We start from the raw sequence: 21,531 nt of genomic DNA, 5'->3' as shown, positions 1-21,531 counted from the left end.
CGCTCCAGAGGGTCCGAATGCCGATTAGCGGAGTTCCAGGAAGATGGGGAGACGCCGGGTGAGAGGACGTCCCGCGGTGGAGGACAGGGTCCCCGCCGGCGCTTCCCTCCCGGGGGGTGGGGGAGGGGGCCCGTGGGTGGGGATGGGGGGGGTGAGGGCCACCCAACAGTAACTCTGGGCGCCAGGGTCCAACCAGAAGGATGGTGGCTCTGTGGGAGGGGAGCCCAGAAAGCGCCGACTTGGGACTGGGAAGCCGGAGATTTTCTGGGACGGTGACAGTGGGTGGCAGGCCGGGGCGCCAGAGCACAGGGGACGGGAGGAGCCCCGCACCTGGCACGTCCCCTTCCAGAGCCGTCCAACCCAGGCTTTGACACCCGCCCTGGCAGCGGCAGGGGAGGAAGCTGGGCAGCTGGAGGGTCTGCGGTGCCCTCACCCCCACCCCCGAGGCCTGACTGTGTGGTCCCCTTAGGCCCTGGCCCTGGCTGTGCGGACACCCAAACGGCAGGAGCCCCTCCTGAAGGCACCCCCAAGAAGGGTCCCTGGGGACTTGGAAACGCCCTGGAACTGGCTTGTAGCCCTGGACACCTGTCTCAGGAGATCCGAGGATCTGAAGGCAGGTGGCTGGGAACCTGGGCAAGCTGGCGAGAGACAAAGGCCAGGACCCCGGGGGCCGTGGGGGTGTCCGAGGGTTCCAGTTTCTACATCAGTTCTTGCCCCAGTGTACACGTGATTGCTACAGAACAGGGCGGCTGCAGGGACCCCAGAACACTGCCACTGCCTGGGACGGGGGCAGGCGGTGGCGCCCCCTCCCTCCCAAGCGGAAGTTTGGGGAGGACTGGTCCCCGGTCAGGGCAGCCCCCTCCCACTCTATCCTCACTCACGTGTCCTCAGCTGCTGCAGGAGCCAGGGCCTCCTTAGCGCCCTCCCAGCCCTGGCTCACAGTCTGGACCCGCATCCTGCCTCACCCAGCTCCGTCCACTTGGGGCTCTCACTGGCTCAGACACCCCATCACAGGTGGCTCCAGGACCTCAAACGCTCTCCTCCGCCTCTCCCTGGTGAACTCCTAGGCATCCCTCAACTCCCCATCCCAATAGCACCACCTGTGAGGCCCCATCCCTCCCCCTCAGCTCTCCCTTCCCCTCCTTTGGCTCCCCCCTCGCCCGGGCCTCCTCTGAGTCCCCTGCCCCCACCCAAAGCTGGCAGCCACGAGCCCAGACCTGTCCATGGAGCAAATGAAGGACTGTAAAAACGTACAGAGGGACCAAGCTCCCTAAAGGGTGCTGGTGTTCAAACCTGCGGGACAGCTTTGACGTCCAGAGACAGGCCCACCCGAAGTGCCCGCTATGCCTTTTCAGGTCTTTGCTTCCACAAATCCCACAGTTCGACAGAACTCGGCTTTCCTGTCTCATTGAATTGGGAAATTACAGGTGCTCTGGGAACATTCCCAAGCAGGTCGGGCGGAGGAGAACAGAACAGAGCTGGGGGGTGGGCTGGGGGGGGGTCAGCTTCGTCATCCGTGCAGAGGGTGTTCTGCCTGTGGGAGCCCCGGTGCCCAGGCTGCGTCCTAAAGTCCTTCCTCACCCACTCTGCCTGACCCGTGACATCTCAGGGAGGGGCCCTGACTGTGCGAGAGGCACCTGTGTCTACCACCCCCACCTCCAGGGAGAATCCTGACGCCAGGGGAACAGTCCACAGAAACAGGTACGGTCCGAGTGTTTCTCCTCCCCACCCCATCGCGGTCACCTGGCGGGCCTGGCCTTGACCCACGTTTCTGGGCTCTGCCTGGAGGAAACGGAGGAAAAGGGCCCCTCCTGCACCTGATGTGGGCAGTGAGAGTGTGTGCCAGCCTTTGCACGCGCGTAGCGGGAGCGGTGCCTGGAGCAAGGGGCTCCCCTGCCCTCCGCTCCTGTCCTGGAGCAGGGACATTCTGAAGAAAGGATGACCAAGGGGCCCCGTGGTGAGGATGCAAGAGCCACCCAAGTCCTCCCCCACCCAGAGGGGTCTGGATGGAAGGGGCGGGAGCAGCGAATGGACGGCCATGGAGGGGGGGCTGGGCTTGAACCCCCCTGCAAGTCTGGCTCGCTGCCCGGCCTGAGGGCTCCTGGGCCTGGGCTTCACACCCCGCCCCCGCCCCAGAGAGCTGCCCTGAGGGTGGACGTGGGGAAGAGCCGGGAGTTCTGCATCCCCACTGAAATCCGCCTATCACCTTCGTCACAGCAGCCACAGATTTGGGTGGGAAATCAGTACTGAAGTTCAGCCAGTTCTGATGTATGTTTTAGCACCTCTGCTGTAGTTTAGTTGTATAAAACCATACATGTGGGAAGTGAGATTTAAATCCCAAGCTGATAGTTTTTCTAATATTAATTTTTAACTCCACTAATCAGGACGTGGCTGTCTCATACTTAAGAAAACTTTAAAGGTGAGCTGGACAAAAGCTTCTCTTTCTTTAGCAGATCCTTTATGGCCAGAAACGAGAGTATAGGAGGAGACTTCATTTCCTTCAGACACAAACTAGTTCAACCCTCTCAACACTAGAGAGCCTTCATTTACAAAGATTCCAAGTGTTAATTAAAATATATTCTTTTCCTGGCTTTTAATTCTGATTAAAGCCAGTCTCCTAAGGATTTCTGCTAAGTCATGCTCTGATGGCTTTGCTTAAAGTACAGACTCATGTGGCAAATTTGGCTGGTTGCTTTTCAATCTCCACTCCTCCTTTCCTGCTGAGTAAGAACACGAATTTTTAGTAGGGGCTACTGCTGCTAACTGAAGGGTGACATTTCCTAGCCTTCCTGGAATCTGGGTATGCCAGGAAGTGGAAGAGTTTGAGACGTCTAGAGTCTCCTTGAAAAGGAGGGACACACCTTTCTTCTCTTTTCCATCCTTCTACCTGGACTCAGGAGGTGATGGCAGGAACTTAGGCAGCAATTCTGAACTGTGAGGAAACATGCCATAGATGGCAGAAGAGCAAGCTAGAAGAGCCCAGATCCCTGATGGCTTTTGGGAGTGCCGTATCTCCCAAGACGGCTTCCCCACTGACCTATTTTATGGAAACATGAATGATCTTGTTTGAGCCACCATGATGTGAAAATTTTCTTTTTTGTCTTTTTTTTTTTTTTTTTGCCTGTTCTAGGGCCGCTCCCACAGCATATGGAGGTTCCCAGGCTAGAGGTCTAATCGAAGCTGTAGCCGCCGGCCTACCCCAGAGCCTCAGCAACGCAGGATCTGAGCCACATCTGCACCCTACACCACAGCTCACGGCAACGCTGGATCCCCAACCTAGTGAGCAAGGCCAAGGATCCAACCCGCAACCTCATGGTTCCTAGTCAGATTCGTTAACCACTGAACCACGATGGGAACTCCACATTGAAATTTTTCATTATATGCCACTGAACCTATTCTAACTGGTACACCCACCTTCCTGAGGTCAGCCTTCATCCCAGGCACAGTTTCAAGCATGGGAAGGGAGGCTCTGAACAGCAACGACAACCCCAGCCTTGGAGTAGGACAAGCCAAGGACGACCCACAGAGAACAGTCCATTAAGTGTCTAACCAAGTTCTTGGCTGGAAATGGCAGCTGGGGGAGGAGCAGGATTTGGGGGGGAAGATTGGGAGTGCAGTTGGATGCATTAAAAAAAATTAAAATACAGTTGATTTACAACGTTGTGCCAATTTCTGCTGTATAGTGAAGTGACTCATATATATACATACAGATTCTTGTTTTGGGGGGACACATTTTGTTTGGGGGGATTTATTAGATACCCAACTGACGATGAGAAAGAGGTCTAGAGTCCCTGGACAAGGTTCAGGCTGGAGCAGTAGGCTTTGGAAAGGTCAGGAGGAAATAGTTGTTTATCATACCACATGACCATAGGAAGTCACCCAGGGAGAGGGTGGAGAGAGGGGCTTCCAAGGACTGCGGCCCCAGACACTAGCGTTAGGGTGTCAGAAAGCAGAGGAGATGCCAGCCAAGGAGACTGAGAAGGAGTGGCCAGACGAAAAGAGGCAGAGGGTACAATCTCTTCCAGCCAAGTGAACACAGTGTGTCCAGGAGGCACCACTCAGCTGGGTCACTTGCTGCTGTAAGAGATGGGGCTGAGCTCTCATCCTTGGATTTAGCAACACTGGGGTCAAGGACGACTTAGATAAAAAGCCTCAGAGGAGAGGCTGGGTGGAAATCTGAACTGTGTGAGCTCAGGCGAGAAGAGTTGGAAAGGAATTTGCGATAAGAGGCACCTCGGAGGAGAGCTGCTCTTTCGGGGAGCAGTGACTGGGTGGTAGCTGGAGGTACCAACTCGGAGGACTACCAGCACGCAGGGACATCTCAGACGGCGGCTGCCTGTGTCCAGACTCACATTGACTTTAACGGAATAGAGGGTGTCGGGAGCCATAGGGCTGCTCCAGTAAAGAAAGCAAAGACACAGTCGGCACCTGCATGAGGCTTGTCTGGTTAGCAGAGCTACAGACAAGCTGAAGAAAGAAGAAGGATTGCGGATGCGTGGGGCTTGTCTGGTTAGCAGAGCTACAGACAAGCTGAAGAAAGAAGAAGGATTGCAGAGCAATCCCTTGAAAGACTTCGGTTCCAGGAAAATAAAAATGATATCCCCTAAAAATATGTTAATCTATTTTTCTGTGTTTATCTTTCCTTTTCTATCTCTAGTCACAGCTTTCTTACTGCTAAAGATTTGCCCTGGGTACGTAAAACACTTGAACCAAAACAGAATGAAGTTGTTTAAACAATGTAATGGAAAAAGCCTTTGTTTTGGAGTAACAATTTATGGCACCTATTTTGTGAGAGTATACAGGGGAAACTTATGATTTCAGTCCCTTTACTTAAAAAGAAGTTTGGGGCTGGGAAAATGTTGTTTGGCCTATAAATTGCTATTTTCTATAATAGATATATTTTTAACAGTGTCACTTGTAGCTTTCATCCCTTGTGGGGGCATTTGTTAATTTTTGGGTATAATACTCCTTTCTATTGAAATTGGTGGTTTGGAACTTACGTAAATCAGTACAATAGGTTAAATGCTTAGCTTGCTGGCGCCAAATAAATCGTGGTTTTAAGAATGCCATGAGCCCAAAGCTTTCATGCGTTTTGTTAACCACATACACCTTTAGTTAAAGAATGTTAGGTATCATAGTTTATTACTTATTAAAGCTTTGTTCTTAATATAGAATAGAATAGCTACTGTTGTTGACCTTTTAAGAAAAATACAGTGTGAAACTTTAAGTTTGTAATCTTGTAGGAAAATCTGAAGTTGAAAGGAACATGTTTTAACTGACCTTATTTTTTGTATCTCGGGTGGAGGGAACAAAAGGGCTTTAAATCAAATGTTAATGTTAAATCTTACACGAAATCTGATTGTGAAATGGTATAAAAACTGATGCTTTTCATTTAATAAATTGGGTCATCTGCAGCATGCAGCTGAGGAGTTGGCTCCAATTCTTTCCGCGCCGTTTGTAGCCCATCCTCTCCGTCGGCACTCCCTGGCTGCTGGGGCTGGACCTCGGCAAGAGGGGTCAGGGAGTCCAGAACCATCTGAGCACCTGGACCCTGGGCCAGTGATGACATGAGCAGCAGAGAATACATTCTTTATCCAGGGAGAGCTGCCTGCCTCTCAAGCATCCTAAATCTGCACGCACAGAACACCCGAAGTGGTGCTGAGGGGGGCGGGGGCCCCTTCCGACAGCCAGACCTCGGCAGCCTCGCTCGGCCTGTTTCTTTAGGCACCAGTGGGAGTTTGAAGTGAGACCACACACATGTTCTTAGCTTTTTGCCAGGCACATTAGAGGTTCTCAGAATTTGCTCCAAATTAGGGTACCGTTGGGGGAAGTAGTGAATGTAGGAGAATATCTGTTTTAAAAGCACCGTTTACTGTGACGATTGAAAAAAAAAAAAAAAGCACAGTTAACTTTAGTCAAAGAGTGGGAAGAAAACTCAAAAGGTGGTGAGCGAAAGCAAGAAGATGGGAAGCAAAGAAACGAGATCTTTCCTGAAGATCTAGGGAAGCTGCGGGTGCGAGAGCCGGTGCTGAGGAGGTGCGTTTTGCCCGCCCCCTCCCCCTTTCGGGTCCCTTTCCCCGCACCTGCTTGGGGGGATTCCGCGGGCGCTCCTGAATCTTGCTTCTCGCCGCCGCCCGCCGCAGCTGCCCGGACCGGCAGGCGCCGGGAGACGCGGCAATAGAAGTGGGTTCCCCTCTTCACTTTTCCGCTGGTATCTTGGCAACTCCCTGCGCAGGGGAGGTGCTGGGGTGCAGTTTAGGCATCGTCACCTAGCAACCGCTTCACGCTCCGGGGCCGTCGGCGGGAAGACTACCACCCCCAGAATGCACAGCGCCTGCGGCGAGACAGAGGTCGCCGCATCCAGGGCTCCGCCTCCCCGCAATACCGGTCGGGACTTGGAGTTCCCCACCTCGCAGGGCGCGCCGGGTCGCCTGCGGGGGAGCGCGCCTCGGGCGGGGCGGGGCGCGGCGCGGCGCAGAGCGCCGATTGGGCAACCTCGGCTGCTCGCGGCGGGTAGGGGGCTCGCGGCGCGTTGGCGCATGTGTGGCGCGGGCGGCGGTGGCGGGCAGAGGCACCGGGTGTCAGTGAGCTGCGAGCAGCCGGCGCCCGGGTGCCGTGTCCGTCAGCCTGTCCGCCCGCCTGCCCTTCGTGGTCTGCGGGTCCGCGCCACGCGCTGCCCTCGGAGCATCTCCTGGCAGCGCACCTGCAACGCGCCCCTGACCGCCGCCCTCCCGGCACCCCAGGTCTGCGCGGGACCCCGGCCCGGCCCTGCCCCGCGTCCGCCCAGCGCCGTAGCGGGGCCCGGGCGCAGCGCTGCGGAGGTCAGGGCCGCCGGGGCCGGGCCGGGCCGGCGCGGCGATGATGAACAGGTTCCGAAAGTGGCTGTACAAACCCAAGGTGAGACGCCCCGTCCCTCGCTGCCGAGGCAGACCTCCTTTGCTCGTCGGGATAGGCCTCTACGTGGTGCTGCCGATACCCCTTCCTCCACTTCAAGGTTTGCCCACACCGTCGCCCTCCTCCTTCGGCGGGTCCCCCCCCGCCGCCCGGTCCCAAACCGCCGTTTCTGCTCTTCCCTGCAGGCCGGGGTGCACTCCCTCCCCGCGCCTGCTGGCTGCCAGAAAGGCCCCTCTCCCTTCTCAGTCCGGTCCTGCGTGGTGCCCTGCTTGCGCCTCGTGGTCCCCGACCTGCAGCCCGAACAGACCCCCCTCCTTCAAACAGACTTCACCTGGGTCCCGGAAAGACCTTTCCATCTCCCGCCCTGCACCAGGGATGACTTCCAGGTTCCCCTTCCAACACCCTCCCCCCCCACAATTTTCCTCCCAACCTCGCTCCGCACTCCGGCACCGACCCTCTCCCACTTCCCCCAGGTTCTGGAGGAGACCCCCATGTCCTCTCTCCTAGGTTTGGAGACCTTCCCTGTGTCCAGAGCGGATCCGCATCCCACGGTCCCTGCCCTGCCTTCCCCAACCGGGACCGATCCGCACCTCGGCCCAGTTCGCGTCCCCATTCTTGTCCCGTGCCCACTCGCGTGCTCTCGAATCCAGGGCAGTCCACTGCCCGGCGGCGGGGTGAGCGCGTCCGGGGCTGCAGGCTCAGCGGGGCGGGAGGTGCGGTCCCCCGGCGCGGCGCCCCTCCCGCCCCTCCCGGGCGGTGGGGTCAGGGTCTGGGCAGCGCGCCCCGCGCCTCAGCAGCTGCGCCAGTCGCACTGCGGGCGCTGCGTCCCCGCGGTCCGCCTAGTTCGTGCCTGTTGAGGCCGGAGCTGGTTAGGGTGCGGTGCAGCGGTGCCCAGGAGCCGGGCGCAGGGTCCTGGGCACACCCTAGGCGTCCAGGGGTGCACGCTGGGGGCTGGGACCGTGTAGGGCGGGGGCGCTGGGGTCTTGGCGGGGGTCGGGGGGAGGGATGTCGCGGTCGGGTGGGTCCGGTGGTCACGTCCAGGTGCCTCGGACATCCAGACTCCGAGGCCGTAGTGTAGCTGACAACCCAAGGAACAACCCCTAGGCTGACCCTTCCTCTGGATCTGGCTTCTCTGCTCCCCTCCCCCACCAAGGTTGATCTTTGGGATGGGGCGCCCTGAAATCTGTGCTATCCTGGTGCCCCCATTCGGGGAGGGAGCAGGTCTGTTGGAAGACAGACACCCAAGGTCCTGGGGTGAGTTCAGGGACTGAAGTGCTTGTGCTTGGTTGCCTTTGGGGGCGGAGAGTTCTCTGAGTGTTGGTTGAGGGCTTAGGATGCCTGGGACCACCCCCTGCTTCACCCAGAGGGGATTCAGACTCTTTCTTGCCTGGCGCACCTGTGCAGCCCTGTCCCCCTCCCCCCATCTCCTTGTCCTGTGGCAGCTCCTTATTGGTGGTGTCTTGCTGTGACCCTGGTGCTTCCTGGCAGTACCTGTGGTTTGGGGCCCCTGCCTTCTGCCCAACCCTTCCCTTGCCTCGGTCCCCTCCAAGGTGGCTCTCAGTCCTGCCTGCTAGCACTGTGTAGGCTGCCAGGGGAAGGGGGCAGCCTGTGCACGGGCTGTCTGTACAAGGAGTGGCTTTTTGTTTGTGTGACTGCTGTCATCAGTTAGGGAAATGCCAGAACGCCTTGTCAGAAGGTCATTTTGGGGGTGAGCAGCAGCAGCAGCAGCGGGTTTTGGGTGATAAATGGCAAGAGCGAGCAGGTCATGGTAACATTCTGGTATCTCTGCGAACACATCTGTCGAGGGTCCTGGCGCACGGGGTACTTTTTCCAGATGTGGCTGAGGGAGAGGCCTTGTTTCCAGGATGGCCTGTGTTACATTGTTGGAAGGGAAGGAAAAGCCGTGCAGACTCTGTTTCATCTGCAGCCGAATGGTTTCTGAGGCCCAGCCTCTTTCAGCCTAGGGAACAAAATGCAAAGCATTAGGTTACTGCCTTTCAGATTGCACCCTGGGATTGAGAATCGTGTCCCCGATTTTCCTTCTCAGCAAGCAGCTGCACTTCCAAGCGGCTCTGAGGTCTGACCAGGGCAAAGTGGAGAGCTGGTGAGTCAGCCAGTCTGGCGACTTGGCCCAGCGCTGTGTGGCTCAGGAGAAGGAGGGGTAGTGGTGCCCCTGCCCCTCTCCTCTCCTTCCTGTGGTCTCTTGGCCTCTTGTCTGACCCCTGGACTCAAGACACGTCTCCGGCTGAGAGCTTTGTGTTTGCCCTGCAGTCAGTCTGAGCGTGGGTTGGCCCTCACTGGGCATCTCTCTCTGGGGTTAAATATCTTGATTGTTTGATGGCTGGAGTTGGTTAGGTCATCCCAACAGCTTTTCATTTTCAAACCAAAGCTCGTATTAAAAAAAAAAAAAATCTTTTTTCCGTGGTTGCCCCCAGAGCATAGGGAAGTTCCCAGGCCAGGGATTGAATGTGAGCAGTGGCTGCACCCTGACCATTGCAGCAGGCTGGGGATTGAACCCCTCCCTCCGCGGCGACCCAAGCTGCTGCAGTCAGATACTTAAGCCACCGCACACGGTGGGAACTCCCCAAAGCTCATGTTTTTGCCTCAGATCATGAATTGAATCTTACGCTTCCCCTTCCTGTCGAATTTAACGCATTTTGGCACAAGTGAGCAGGAGGCAGTTCTGGGAGGTGTCTGGGCCTGGAAGAGTTGAAGAGCTAAATGTTAGCTGTCTGAGAGATCGCTGCCTGCATTAGGATTTTCTCCGCTGTTGTATTTAGACAGATACACAGTTCAAACGGAATTCTCCATTTAATCCCTGCTTCGGCTTAAAACTGAACACTCAGCTTCTTGTTCATTACCACGCAGTGGAACGCATTCTGGAAACCAAAAATATGCATTGTTCTTGTGGTTCTAAAAAGTGTTTGGAAACGCTTTCAAATATTCTTATGTGACGCTGAAAATTGTTGATGTCTGAATCATTAATAACCACCTAAACCGAGTAGCAAAGAAGCCAACCTGATGTATACAGTAGTTTAACCTTAAAATGCTATCTGCGGACTCTCCTATTTGCATTTATTTTCTTTAAGGCCATCCTTTAAACCCTCTTCTGATTTTTTTCCATGTGAAGGGTTCAGGATCTCTAAGTGTCAGTGCTTTTGTGTAGGGAAAGGCTTTCCAAGAAGGAGTTAACTTTAAAAGGGTGAAAAGTTTTGGAATACCCATGTCTTCATTTGAAACAAAAATCTTCATGCTTTTGGGGTTCCCATCACGGTGCAGCGGAAATGAATCCGACTAGGAACCATGAGGTTGTGGATTCAATCCCTGGCTTTGCTCAGTGGATTAAGGATCCGGCGTTGCTGTGGCTGTGGTGGAGGCTGGCAGCTGTAGCTCCAGTTTGACCCCTGGCCTGGGAACCTCCATATGCCACCGGTGCGCCCCTAAAAGCCAAAAAAAAAAAAAACTTAATACTTGTGTTTCATGCTGGGCCGTAACTTTCCTACTGATCCCTGATGCCTGTGCTGCAGGGTGAAATCCTGGCACGGGGAGGGGGGAACGCAGACCGGACCCACCAGGTCTTCCCGGCCCCCGTCAAGGGCCATGTCAGTGACGGTGCCGGATGAGCTTGTGTCTGCCGTCGTTGCCGAGGCCTTGGTTGGCAGGTTGGTGGTGGTGTCCTGAGGGTGGGGGCTTACCAGGCTTAGGCGTGCACCCCGTGAAGAACTGTCTGTACCCTCAAACACCTCCTGGGGTGTGGGTCGTTAGCTGGCCTTGTCGCTTCTTTGTGGGGAAACATTCTTTGTGAGTGCAGTGCTTTACTGACTGATGTTTATCTGGAAACTTCTGTTGGTATTCTGGGTTCAGATGGGGCGAAGGCCCTTCTGGAGGAGAAGCCCAGGAACCTGCCGGGAGTGCATGTGCATTTTGAAAGAAGACGCCTTTGACCTTTGTGAAGTGGGGGTCTGCCTGCTAGGGCTGTGGGGGGTGTGGGAAGCCCACCCGGCTGCGGACCCAGCCCAGACCCGCACCCAGGGTGCCTCCCGGGCTCCGGAGTCCCTGCCCACCCGGACCTGGGCCTGGCGCTGCCCCTTGGGGTCTGTGCCTTGACCGCCGGAGGGCCACACCCCAGGAGTGCAGGGAGGCCGGGGTCTGTCAGGTGTGCAGGGAGCAGACCCAGACGCACAGGTCGCACAGACCCCGACCCCAGCCACGCGTGAGGGGTAAAAAGGCAGGTGACAGGGACCCAGAGAAACACAACGCACTGCGGGTTCAGGGCACTGAGGGAGGGGTCATGGTGGAGGCAAGTGGGACAGCGGTCTTCCCACGCCCTGGGTCCTGCTGCCCAGCTCTGCACGGCAGTGTGACCGTGACTACGACCGGGCAGCACCGGCACGTGCCTCGACTTCCCTGCTCTGCTCGGGTGGGAAACAAGCTGCTGTCCACACGGCGCTGGCTGCAGCCCCAGGCCAGGCACGGCCACTGTCCCGGGAGCGGGGGGTTTTCAGCTCAACGTCCAGCCAGGCTGCCAGCTGAGTCTCTTTCAGCCGATGAATCCCAAGTGCCCAGCGGCAGCCGAGGCCATCCTCGAGTCACACGGTTCTCTCCGAGGCGAGCTCCCGGCAAGTTTCTGGTCCGGGAAGCCCGGCTGCGGGCTGTGCTAGTGGGTGCCTGGCCAGGAACGGGCTGGGGAAGCCCGGGAAGGCTGCTGAGTCAGGGCGGGCGTGGCCGGCCCAGCGCACCTGCCTCTTGTCCCCGGTTCAGAAGGCGCTGGGGCGCCTCCCTGCTACCGGGTCCAGCCGCCCCCAGAGAGCCTTCCTTCCCATGCATCAGCGTTGTCAGGCCTGGGTGGCCGCGAGGGCCCGAGGGTCCACCTGTTGGAACCCGCGCAGGACCTAGGGAGACTCTCGGTGGGCAGCTCTCATCCCCTTTCGGAGGCTTGGCTGCATTCCTGTCTGTGGCTGGAGGAGCGTGCGGGGCGCCCACGCCCAGCCCCTTGCCCCCGGCACTGGCAGGGAGGGGGAGCTGAGCTGCAGACAGACAACGCGCATCCATTTCTGTGCCAACCCTGTGCCAACTCTGATGTCATCACTTAGGGGTCTGGGCTTTACCATCAGGGAGGGCAGTGTGTTTACTGGAAATGCATGATATGGTTTCTGTTAAATGGGCGAGTCCGGCAGGGAGCCTAAAGCTTCGCCTAATTGATGTCTGGTCCTGGCGTCCGGCCGGCAGTGGCGGGGCAGGGCGGGGGCCGGGGCCACCGTGTGCTGCCCGCTCTGAACGGGAAGTGAGTTGGGTCATTCCAAGGCGAGTCATGTCAGGAGGCTTTAGGCCTCGCCTTAGAGCTGCCAGGAATTCCCAGCACACCGGACACGCTTGTCTGGGAAGTGGGCAAATGCACGTCTAAGAGCCCGTAAGTGACGGCACGCGCCTCTGCTGGATTCGAAGGCAGAGTCTTGACCGAGTGGAGAGCTCGGAGGAGCTGCAGCTGTGAGCGTGCGCGGGGTGCTCACTGGGGGGGAATCCTCGCCGCCCCCCCAGCCCTGTGCCCCCGTTTCCCTGTCTGTCAGTGGGGGTGATGGGGCCTGTTGCGGGGAGACCGTCTCTGTCAAAGCTCACGGTGATGGCCCGAGACATGGCCTCTGTCATCCTCCGCGGAACGGCAGGTGGGCCGGGGCGTGGAACTGACGCAGAACGGTGCCTGGGGAGCCTGCAGCGCCCGAGGCCTCCGTGCCTGCCGGTGGCTGCTCCCGGGTCTTGTTGAGAAGGAAGCGTCTGGACGAGCCCCTGCTTCTTTGAGGCGCCCCACTTCGGGAACAGACCTGACCCAGCACTCAGGTGTCCTGTGGGGCGGGCAGGTAGCCCGAGCCCGCCAGGGGCAGAGACGCACCGTCGGTGGGAATCCTGGGCTGACCTTCGGCCAGTGTGGGCGGCAGTGTGCCCGTGCCAGGCCGTCCTCCTGTGGCTGTGGCCTGCACCCCAGCTCCCTGCCTGGAGTCTCAGGGACCAGTAGAGGACCCCAGGGCCGTGGGAGTGAAGGCGCCAGGGCAGGGGCTGGGCCTAAATGCCTACCTGGGGTGGATCCCTGTTGCTCAAGGCGCCAAGGTTTTGGGGGTGCTTGCTAACATTTTGATTATGCTAAGGCACCCTGTCTCCAATGCGGCCTCAGGCCTCAGAGACAATGTGTTCTGCTCTGCTGCCGGAGGCTTCACCAGCAGGCAGCAGCGGGGCGGGGGCTTGAACGCAGCTCGCAGCTCTGTACCCCTCGGAGCTGCAGTCCCTGGGCGCCTCCACGCTGAGTGGTGCGTTTCCTGCAGGAAGGATCTGTAGCTGTCATCAGTTTTTACATAAGTCCCATTTGGCGAAACAATTACTTTTGTACTTTCTGCAGTCGGATTGCAAAGCAGCTTAGATATTGATGGGCAATTCATGTGTTTGAGGGAGGAAGACGAGAAGGAATGGGTTTTCCACTGAGCTGAACAGATCACGCAGAAGTAGAATAGACATTGCAGACTGTGGCAGTTTCTGGAGAGCGGCTGGTTAGGAGGAGTGGAATAGTTTCCTCCCTCTTACAGTGAGCATTTTGAAGCTCTTCCCTGTCACGTTGTTTTTATGCTGGGTGGACCCAGGAGTGTTGGGGGCACTTCACACGGGGCTCTATGAGTCTCTCCTGTGGCGGGGTTTTCTCCAGCTAAGGTTTTCCCCTTGACAAACCACCCCTAAGCACGGGGCCGGGCAATGGCTGGATTCCTGGAGGAAATGGGTCAGCACACCCACAGTGGAGATCATGTCCTTAGAACAGTAATTTTTTTCCTTTTCCTTTTCAATTTTTGAGAATGCTTCAAATTGTTTTTAGGGATATTATAATTATAAAAAGTCTGAAAGTAGAATCAACTACCTAGAGGTGAGATATATTTAAGAAGAATACCCCCAGAGTTCCCATCATGGTGCAGCGGAAACGAATCCAACTAGGAACCATGAGGTTTGCGGGTTTGATCCCCGACCTAACTCAGTGGGTTAAGGATCCGTCATTGCTGTGAGCTGTGGTGTAGGTCGCAGGCGCAGCTCGGATCTGGCGTTGCTGTGCCTGTGGCATAGGCTGGCAGTGATAGCTCCGATTAGACCCTTAGCCTGGGAACCTCCATATACTGCAGGTGTGGCCCTAAAAAGACAAAAGACAAAAAAAAAAAAAAGAATCACACCCCCATGTTCATTGCAATCTGCGCAACCAGAAGGTGAAATAGCCCAAATGTCCATCAACAGTGGGCAGGTAAATAAATGGGGTGTCTGTGCAGACTGGAATACTACTCAGCCAGGAAAAGGAAGGAAATACATACTGCCAATGGCTGAGCCTTGAAAACATAATGCCAAGTTTAAAGAAGCCAGACACAGGAGGGCAGACCATGTGTGATTCCATTTATGTGAAATGTCCAGGACAGACAAATCCACAGAGGCAGAAAGTCGATGGTTGGTTGCTGGGGTCGGGGAGCAAATGAGGAATGGCAGCAATGGGGATGGGGGTTCTCTGGGGGCAATGAGAAAGTTATAAAACTGGAGAGCGAGGCAGGTTGGACAGCAGTGTGAATGCACGAAATGCCACTGAATTGCACACTTTATTTTATTTTTATTTTTGGCTTTTTTTAGGGCCACACCTGCAGCATATGGAAGTTTCCAGGCTTGGGGTCGAATCGGAGCTATAGCTGCTGGCCTACGCCACAGCCACAGCCACCCGGAATCTGAGCCATGTCCGGATCTACACCACAGCTCACGGCAACGCTGATCCCTGACCCACTGAGCGAGACCAGGGATGGATGCTAGTCGGGGTCATTACCGCTGAGCCACAAGGGGAACTCCTGAATTGCACACTTTAAAATGATTACTTTGTATGTCACATGAATGTCACTTCAATTGAGAAAACAAGAACTTTAGCGGTTTTGGAGAGGTTTTTTGTGAATTGTGTTTTTGAGATGGCCCAGGGAAAGAGGTCTTGCGGGCGGAGGTGCTCCGGCCGCATTTCCCAAGGGGCGTGGCGTCCTGAGACCCCGCTTCCGCTTCCCTTCCAGGTTTCCACTGGGCCAGCGCCCGTCCCGGGGAGGGGCTCCTCTCTCCCTCCTGGGGAGTGGGGGCACGGGGGGCCCGGGGCAGGGGGGGGCATTCAGTGGCTGGGGCTGGACCCACCCTACCCCCCTCTTCGCCCCCTGCCGTGGGTGCTAAAGGCCCTCTGAGCAGAATAAAATGTCCTGGCGGGATTGGAGGTGGGATTCACAGTAAAAAGCTGCAGAGCTCAGGAGAAAGCGGTGCCCCCAGCGAGAATCTGCAGACGGCACGGCCTGAGGGAGCCACCAGCACGCAGGGCGGCGGCCGGGAACACCGGCCCTCTTTGAACGAGAGGCAGACAGAGCTCCCCGACGAAGGAGATGTCATGGGCTTGGAAACCTCGGAGCTCACCCCCCCCCCGCCCCGCCCCGCCCCGCCCCGCCCCGCCGAATGTGTTAAACGTTGGAGGGGGTCCTTGGCCTAGAAGGTGGTTGAAGGGGCCACCTAGCAGGTCTCCTAGGAGGTAAAGGGGGCACGAGAGCATGGGGCTGGGGGCATGGGGGGGGGTTCAAGGTGCAGATGGCAGGATGTGCAGGACAAGAGACTGGAGCCAAGGGGAGGTTTGGTCGGCTGGTGGCTGATGGGCGTTCAGGGCGGACGGAACCAAACGGTCGGGCACCTGGGGCCGCTTGTGGGGCTTCATGGGCCCCCATCTGGACCGGCTGGCCTCCAGGCCTGGAGGGAGATGGCTCGTGGGCGGAGGGACCTCGGTCCGGGCAGGGGCCTGGGCGAGCCAGCCTGCATCTGCAGAAGGGAGTCCGTGAAGACTGAAAGACAAAAAAAGTCGCCGCCCCCAAATCCTTGCTGAGGAGAACTGGGAAGGGTTCTCCAGAAGCAAAATCAGAGTCAGGAGGAGGGAGTGGGAGGCGAGAAGCAGAGTCAGGGTGGGGGCTGGGTAGATCCCAGAGCTGAGCCGTGACCCTGGCGCCCCTGGCGCAAGGAGCCTCAGGGCAGGAGAGGCTGGGCCTCCTTGGCTCTGGAGGCGGGGCAGGTGCTGGCTGACCTGAGACCTGGGGTGCAGTTGCAGATGGCGAGTTCCAGGAAGAATACAGAAGACGGCACCCATCCCGTGGAAGCCGGAAAGGAGCGGGAGAGGGCGGCAAATATAAGCACTCAAACTGTGGGGATGAGGCTTTCTCAGAAATGCAGATGGAGCAGCTGCACCGCCGCTGCTCTGCTGCCGTGAGAGGCACCCAGGCCTGGGGGGAGCAGGGCCAGGCTCACCCTGGTCTCTGCTCAGAAGGGCTGAGGGTGCTGTGGGGGGATTTGCCAGCCTTTGTGGGGGGAGGGGCAGAGGGAAGCTGGCACTCTGGCAGCAGGGTGGCCTTTCCACAGCTCTGTGGAGTCCCCAGTAAACCCCACGAGACGAGCCCCACTTAGAATTCGGAGCTCAGGATTCCGGGGGTGGGGGCAGCGCTGGGAGGGGTGGTGACCGCACACCTGCCTCGCCAGGTGGGTCACGCCCAGGCTGTGCCTGTCCAGCTGCCCCAGCGCTTCTGTGCTGCCTTTGGCACGTGTGACAGCCACCACCTCTGGTCTTTGTGGACCAAGCAGGGTGCCGGGCTATCCAAGCGCATAGCTTTGATGACTGCTCTGGGCTTGCTCTGTCCAGCAAAGCCTGGGCGCTGGTGACCTCCACGGCACCCGTCCGAGATGGTCTGGACACCTGGTTGCCTAGCGTCACTGCTTCCCAAACACCTGGTTTCAACAGCCAGACTGACACTTGTGAGAGATGAGGTTTTTGTGAGTTTTTGATCGCGTGGTTAAGGGACGTCATTTCGTGTCATTTGATGCTTTTGTGTATTCTTCCGTGGCCACACAGGCCCTTCATGCAGAAGAATTAAGTGCCATCAAGTTTAAAAAAGCATGTTCATCCTGCTGGTTGTTCTCCGAGGCCTTTGCAAGGTCCTCGATATCACTGACCCTCTACAGCCGTGGAGACGCAGCTCTGAGGCTGCCTGGCTTGTGCGGAGCGGCCTCAGGCCTGAAGGCTCCCTTGAGTCTGTGGGGAGGGGCCCCGCGTGGACGATTGGCCCGGAGGCGGAGCCTGTGCGCTGCAGGGCACGCCTGCCTGCCCGGTGCACTGTGCGTGTTTTCCCGGAGGACACAGATGTTGGTGCGTCTCGGCGAGCTCCATCCTGGCCGCCTCCTCCTACCCTGTGCCAGGGACGCTGTGATGCGGTGGGAGAGCCTGGCTCTGCGTGGCCCGGCAACCGTGGACACCGGCAACTGTGGGCACCGGCTGGGGCAGCTCACGTCCACGGGGTTGGGATTCAGACGACAGCCTGGCCCTACTCAGAGCTCTTTTCTGCATGAGGGGCCCTGCCAGGGACACGGGGAGCAGACGGAGTGGGACGCCTCATATCCAGACCCTCTGAAGACTTGGTGTGCACGTGGGGTGCGGCAGACTTGCTGTGCAGAGAGACAGAAGGAGGGAGGGAGGCGGTTCCTTGTGGGGGCTCCCTGTAAGCCGTCTGGTGTGATGAAGGGGTGAGGCTCTACTAACCAGCTTGGGACAGCAGTTAAGGCAATCGTTTATTCATTCAACAAACGTTAATTAGGAAGACAGAGTGTCCAGGCATTGGGCAGGGACCTTGGCAGAGATCAAGGCAGCCGAGGCCCTGTCCTCATGTGGGACTTTCTCGTGGGCGATAAAGCTGGGTGCCTGGAGTGAGGGGCCGAAGTAGCAGCTTCAGAAGGCAGTAAGGTCAGGATGCCGTGGGGGGGGGGTCGGGTAACCGGGAGCTGCACGGACTCGTCCCTGTGCCTCTGCGGGATCCTGACCGCAGCAGCTTCAGTCCCAGGAGGTCAGGAACCAAGAGCGTCCCCTACAGAATGTGCAGAACAGGGCCACCCAGCCTGAGGGGCACAGGGCTGAGGTCAGCATGCGGAACTCGGCGCATCTGGGAAGCCAGGACCTCTCACCCCCTCTGCCTGTGAGCCCACGCGGACACCCTGCAGGTGGGACATTCCCAGTCTTTCTTCAGAGGTCGCTGGCTCTCTAGCCAGATGCTGGCCAGCTGGGGGTCTTGGGGGGTGACATTCACAAAGGAGGGACTGAAGGCTGGGAGCTGCAGCCTCGAGCCAGCAGGGGTCTCCTCCATCTTGTGGGGCTGAAAAGGGGACGGTGACCGACGACCCTGTGAGGCAGAGCCTGCACCTGCAATAGCCAGGTTTTTAAATACTTTCTTTTCTTTTTTAAACAGGCTTTTAAATGGCTTCATTGAGGCATCATGTCCTAATGCCAATACGCTGAGACAGAGTTAGGCTGGTTGTGTGCATTTGGTCACAATTAGGATTTTAGTATTTTTAATTATTGAAGAAATGCACATCAAAGCCACTCTGAGGTCCCACCTTACACCAGCCAGAATGGTGGCCATCATCAAAAAGTCTGCAAACGATAAGTGCTGGAGAGGGTGTGGAGAGAAGGGAACCCTCTGACACTGCTGGTGGGAACGTAAATTGGTGCAACCACTGTGGAAAACAGGATGGAGAATCCTCAGAAAACTAAACGTAGAAAAAACTACCATTTGATGCAGCAGTCCCGCTCCTGGGCATCTATCCAGAGAAAACCATGACTCAAGATACATGTGCTCCGACGTTCACTGCAGCAATAGCCGAGACATGGAAACAACCTCAATGTCCATCGACAGAGGACTGGATCCAGAAGATGTGGTACCTGCACACAATGGAATATGACTCAGCCATTAAAGAATGAAATCATGCCATTTGCAGCAACGTGGATGGACACAGAAATTATCATGCTAAGTGAAGTCAGCTATACAATGAGACACCAGCGTCAAAGGCTCTCACTGACAGGTGGAATCTGAAAAAAGGACACAATGGACTTCTTTGCAGAACAGATCCTGACTCACAGACTTGGAAAAACTCATGGTCTCCAAAGGAGACAGCTTGGGTGGGCTGGGGGTTTGGGATGGAAATGCTATAAAATCGGGGTGTGATGATCATGGTACCCCTCTAACTGGTAAAATTCATGGAGTAATTTAAAAAGGGATTTTAGTCTTCTTTAGAGCATTAATGGAGCAACAGGCGGTTCTGTGTGCTGGTCGTGGCGGTGGGTACAGGAGGCCGCTCGTGTGATGAGGTGGCACAGCACACATCACCGGCAGTGGGCAGAGCGGCCGGAGGTCAGCCCAGACGGGCAGACCTGTCCCCATCAATGTCGTGGTTGAGGTGTCTCCTGTGGTTTTGCCAGATGCCACCGAAGAGGGAAAGGCACAGGGGAAGGTGCCGGGCCCCTCGTGTGCTGTCTCTGATGGCCACATGGGGGTCTTCAGTTACCTAAAAATGGGGCATTTCGTACAAGGAAACCTTTACGCTACTTGATTGAGATGCAGATGACGGATGATAAACGGCACGTATTTCAAGCGGACACTTTTAAGTTTTGCTGTTTGAATACCCCCGTGGAACCGTCACCGCAGTGAAGACAGCCAGGCTGTCACCCCAGACATTCCCTGGGCCCTCTGGGTCCACGCCGCCCTGCCTCCACCCCCAGACTCCCGCTGGTCTGCCCTGTGTCACTACAGAGCAGTTTACACTTACTATGAAGAAAGAAAGGGCGTTTATTAAGGACGACCACGTGCCTCGGGAGGCCAAACGCCTGGACGGTGGGGTTTACAAAGCGGAATGAAAGGAGCGCGTACGCCCCAGTGTTCACCTCGGCACTGTTCACACCAGCCAAGACTTGGAAGCAAACGAGTGTCCATTGACAGGGGGTGGCTAATGAACAGGTGGTACGCACACACAATGGAGTACTACTCAGCCGTGAAGAATGAAAGGACGCCTTGTGCAGCAACGTGGATGCACCTAGAGATTGTCACACTAAGTGAAGTCCACCCAACAGAAGACACATGCCACGATATCACTTCTATGTGGTGTCTAATAAAAATGACACAAAATACTTTATATGCAAAACAGAAATAGACCCACAGACATAGAAAACAAACTTGTGGTTACCGAAGAGCAAAGGGGTGGGGGATTAGTTAGGGATCTGGATTAACAGATACACACGACTTTATACAAAACAGCCAACCAGCAAGGACCTGCTGTGCAGCACAGGGAACTCTACCCAGTATTTTGTAATAGCCTGTACGGGAGAAGAACGCGCGTGCGTGTCTGTGTGTGCATGTGACGGAACCACCTTGCCGTACATCTGAGACTGACACAACTTTGTGAATCAACTGTACTTCAATTAAAAAGAATAAATAAAAAGATTCGTTAAAAGGCGCCTCGAGAAAGTCCTTTCAACAGTGGGACGACGGTTGGGGTGCTGTGACTGAGACGCACGGTTTCGTGCCCCCAGACTCACGTGAAGCCCTCCCCAGGATGCCCGTCTCCGGAGCGGGGCCTTTAGGCGGCAGCGGGGCTAAGGAGGTCAGGCGGGCGACAGCAGAGCTCTCTCTGTCTGCCCGGGAGCACCCGGTGGGGGGGCCCTTGCCAGGACCACCTGCGCTGGCACCTTGACCCTGGGCTGCCGCTCCTGGACCCGGACCCGGACCCGGGGACGTAAAGCTCTGTTGTTGAAACCGCGGGGTCCGGGGTCTTCTGTTTTGGCCGCCGAGCCTTCCGAGAGGGTGGGGTTGGCGTTGCGTCGTTGAGGGATTTCATCCCCACAGGGACAAGGGAGGTGGGCTCGTGGGGACAGGCCCGAGTCCCCCGTGCTGGGACAGCTGGCCTGTCCCCATGGGGTCCCCGCCTTTCCCCCCGGGCTGCCCTGGGCTTCTGTGTGGTGGTCCGTGCTCCAGGAGGGGGACGTGGGGCAGGGGCGGCCTGAGCCCCAGCCAGAGCTCACGGGGGTCTCAGCAGGTCACGGGAGCCCAGATCCCAGAGGGAAGACCACCTCTAGGAGCAGGAGAGGCGTGGCCACAGGGGAGCCGAGGGTCCCAGCCTGCCTCCCCCGACGCTGGATCCCACCCCCCTCTACACTGCACCCCCATGCACTGGACAGTCACCCCCCGCCTGTTCAGGGCTCTCCCCTGCCCAGTCCTGGTCTCCCAGTCTTTGGGATCATTCCTCTAGAGGGGACCGTGCTGTGACCGTGCCTGTGTCTGAATGGCAGTCAGGTCACTCCCCCACCCGAGTGGGGTCCAGCGCAAGTCCTGGAGGAAGCTGACACGTGCCCCCTTGTGCACCCCTCCGACCCCCGAGACCGCTGTCGTCCTGGTCTCTTCCTCCACTTCTGCCCCTGGAGTCACAGCCCCTCCTGGCCTGCATCCTGCCTCCCGGCTGCTCCGCCCCTTCCACGTCAGGCTGTCCCCCGCGGGCCACCAGCCCTGAGCCCTCCAGCCCCGACCTCTGCCCTCTGCCGGGTGCCAGCCTCCCGGCAAGGCCACCCACTCAGCACCTCTGTCTCGCCTCCCAAGAGTGAGGCAGCTCCCTCCGCCCTGCCCGTGTCTGTACGCGGGGCTCAGACCTGCCCCTCCTGGCTTCTCGCCGTCCGTCCCCACCAGCAGCAAACCCCGTGGGCACGTCCCACAGCCTTTCACAGGCAGGGGCCTTCGAGGGGTGGAGGGAGGCAAAGTG

The 21,531-nt window shown here is 57.4% G+C and overlaps 2 protein-coding genes across 5 annotated transcripts in view; one reads left to right on the top strand and one right to left on the bottom strand.

Moving 5' to 3' along the window:
• The window catches only part of CFAP99 (cilia and flagella associated protein 99), a 38,643-nt gene extending 32,352 nt beyond the window's left edge, over window positions 1-6,291 (bottom strand). The window contains exon 1 of the mRNA XM_021100933.1: window positions 6,084-6,291. The gene's annotated coding sequence lies outside the window, so the exon portion shown is untranslated. The remainder of the gene's footprint in view (window positions 1-6,083) is intronic.
• ZFYVE28 (zinc finger FYVE-type containing 28) overlaps window positions 6,442-21,531 on the top strand; it is an 87,522-nt gene continuing 72,432 nt past the window's right edge. For 3 of the 4 annotated variants that reach the window (XM_021100929.1, XM_021100926.1, XM_021100932.1), the window contains exon 1: window positions 6,443-6,897. In XM_021100929.1, the coding sequence (XP_020956588.1) occupies window positions 6,859-6,897 (39 nt within the window). In that variant the 5' untranslated portion in view covers window positions 6,443-6,858. Of the gene's footprint in view, window positions 6,898-21,531 lie in introns of all 4 variants that reach the window. The other variant, XM_021100931.1, reaches the window with a different exon arrangement.

Source organism: Sus scrofa, chromosome 8 (assembly GCF_000003025.6).
Source record: "Sus scrofa isolate TJ Tabasco breed Duroc chromosome 8, Sscrofa11.1, whole genome shotgun sequence".
Taxonomy (NCBI): domain Eukaryota; kingdom Metazoa; phylum Chordata; class Mammalia; order Artiodactyla; family Suidae; genus Sus; species Sus scrofa.
Note: the sequence above shows the minus strand (reverse complement) of the source record. Positions and strands in the feature narration are given on the sequence as shown.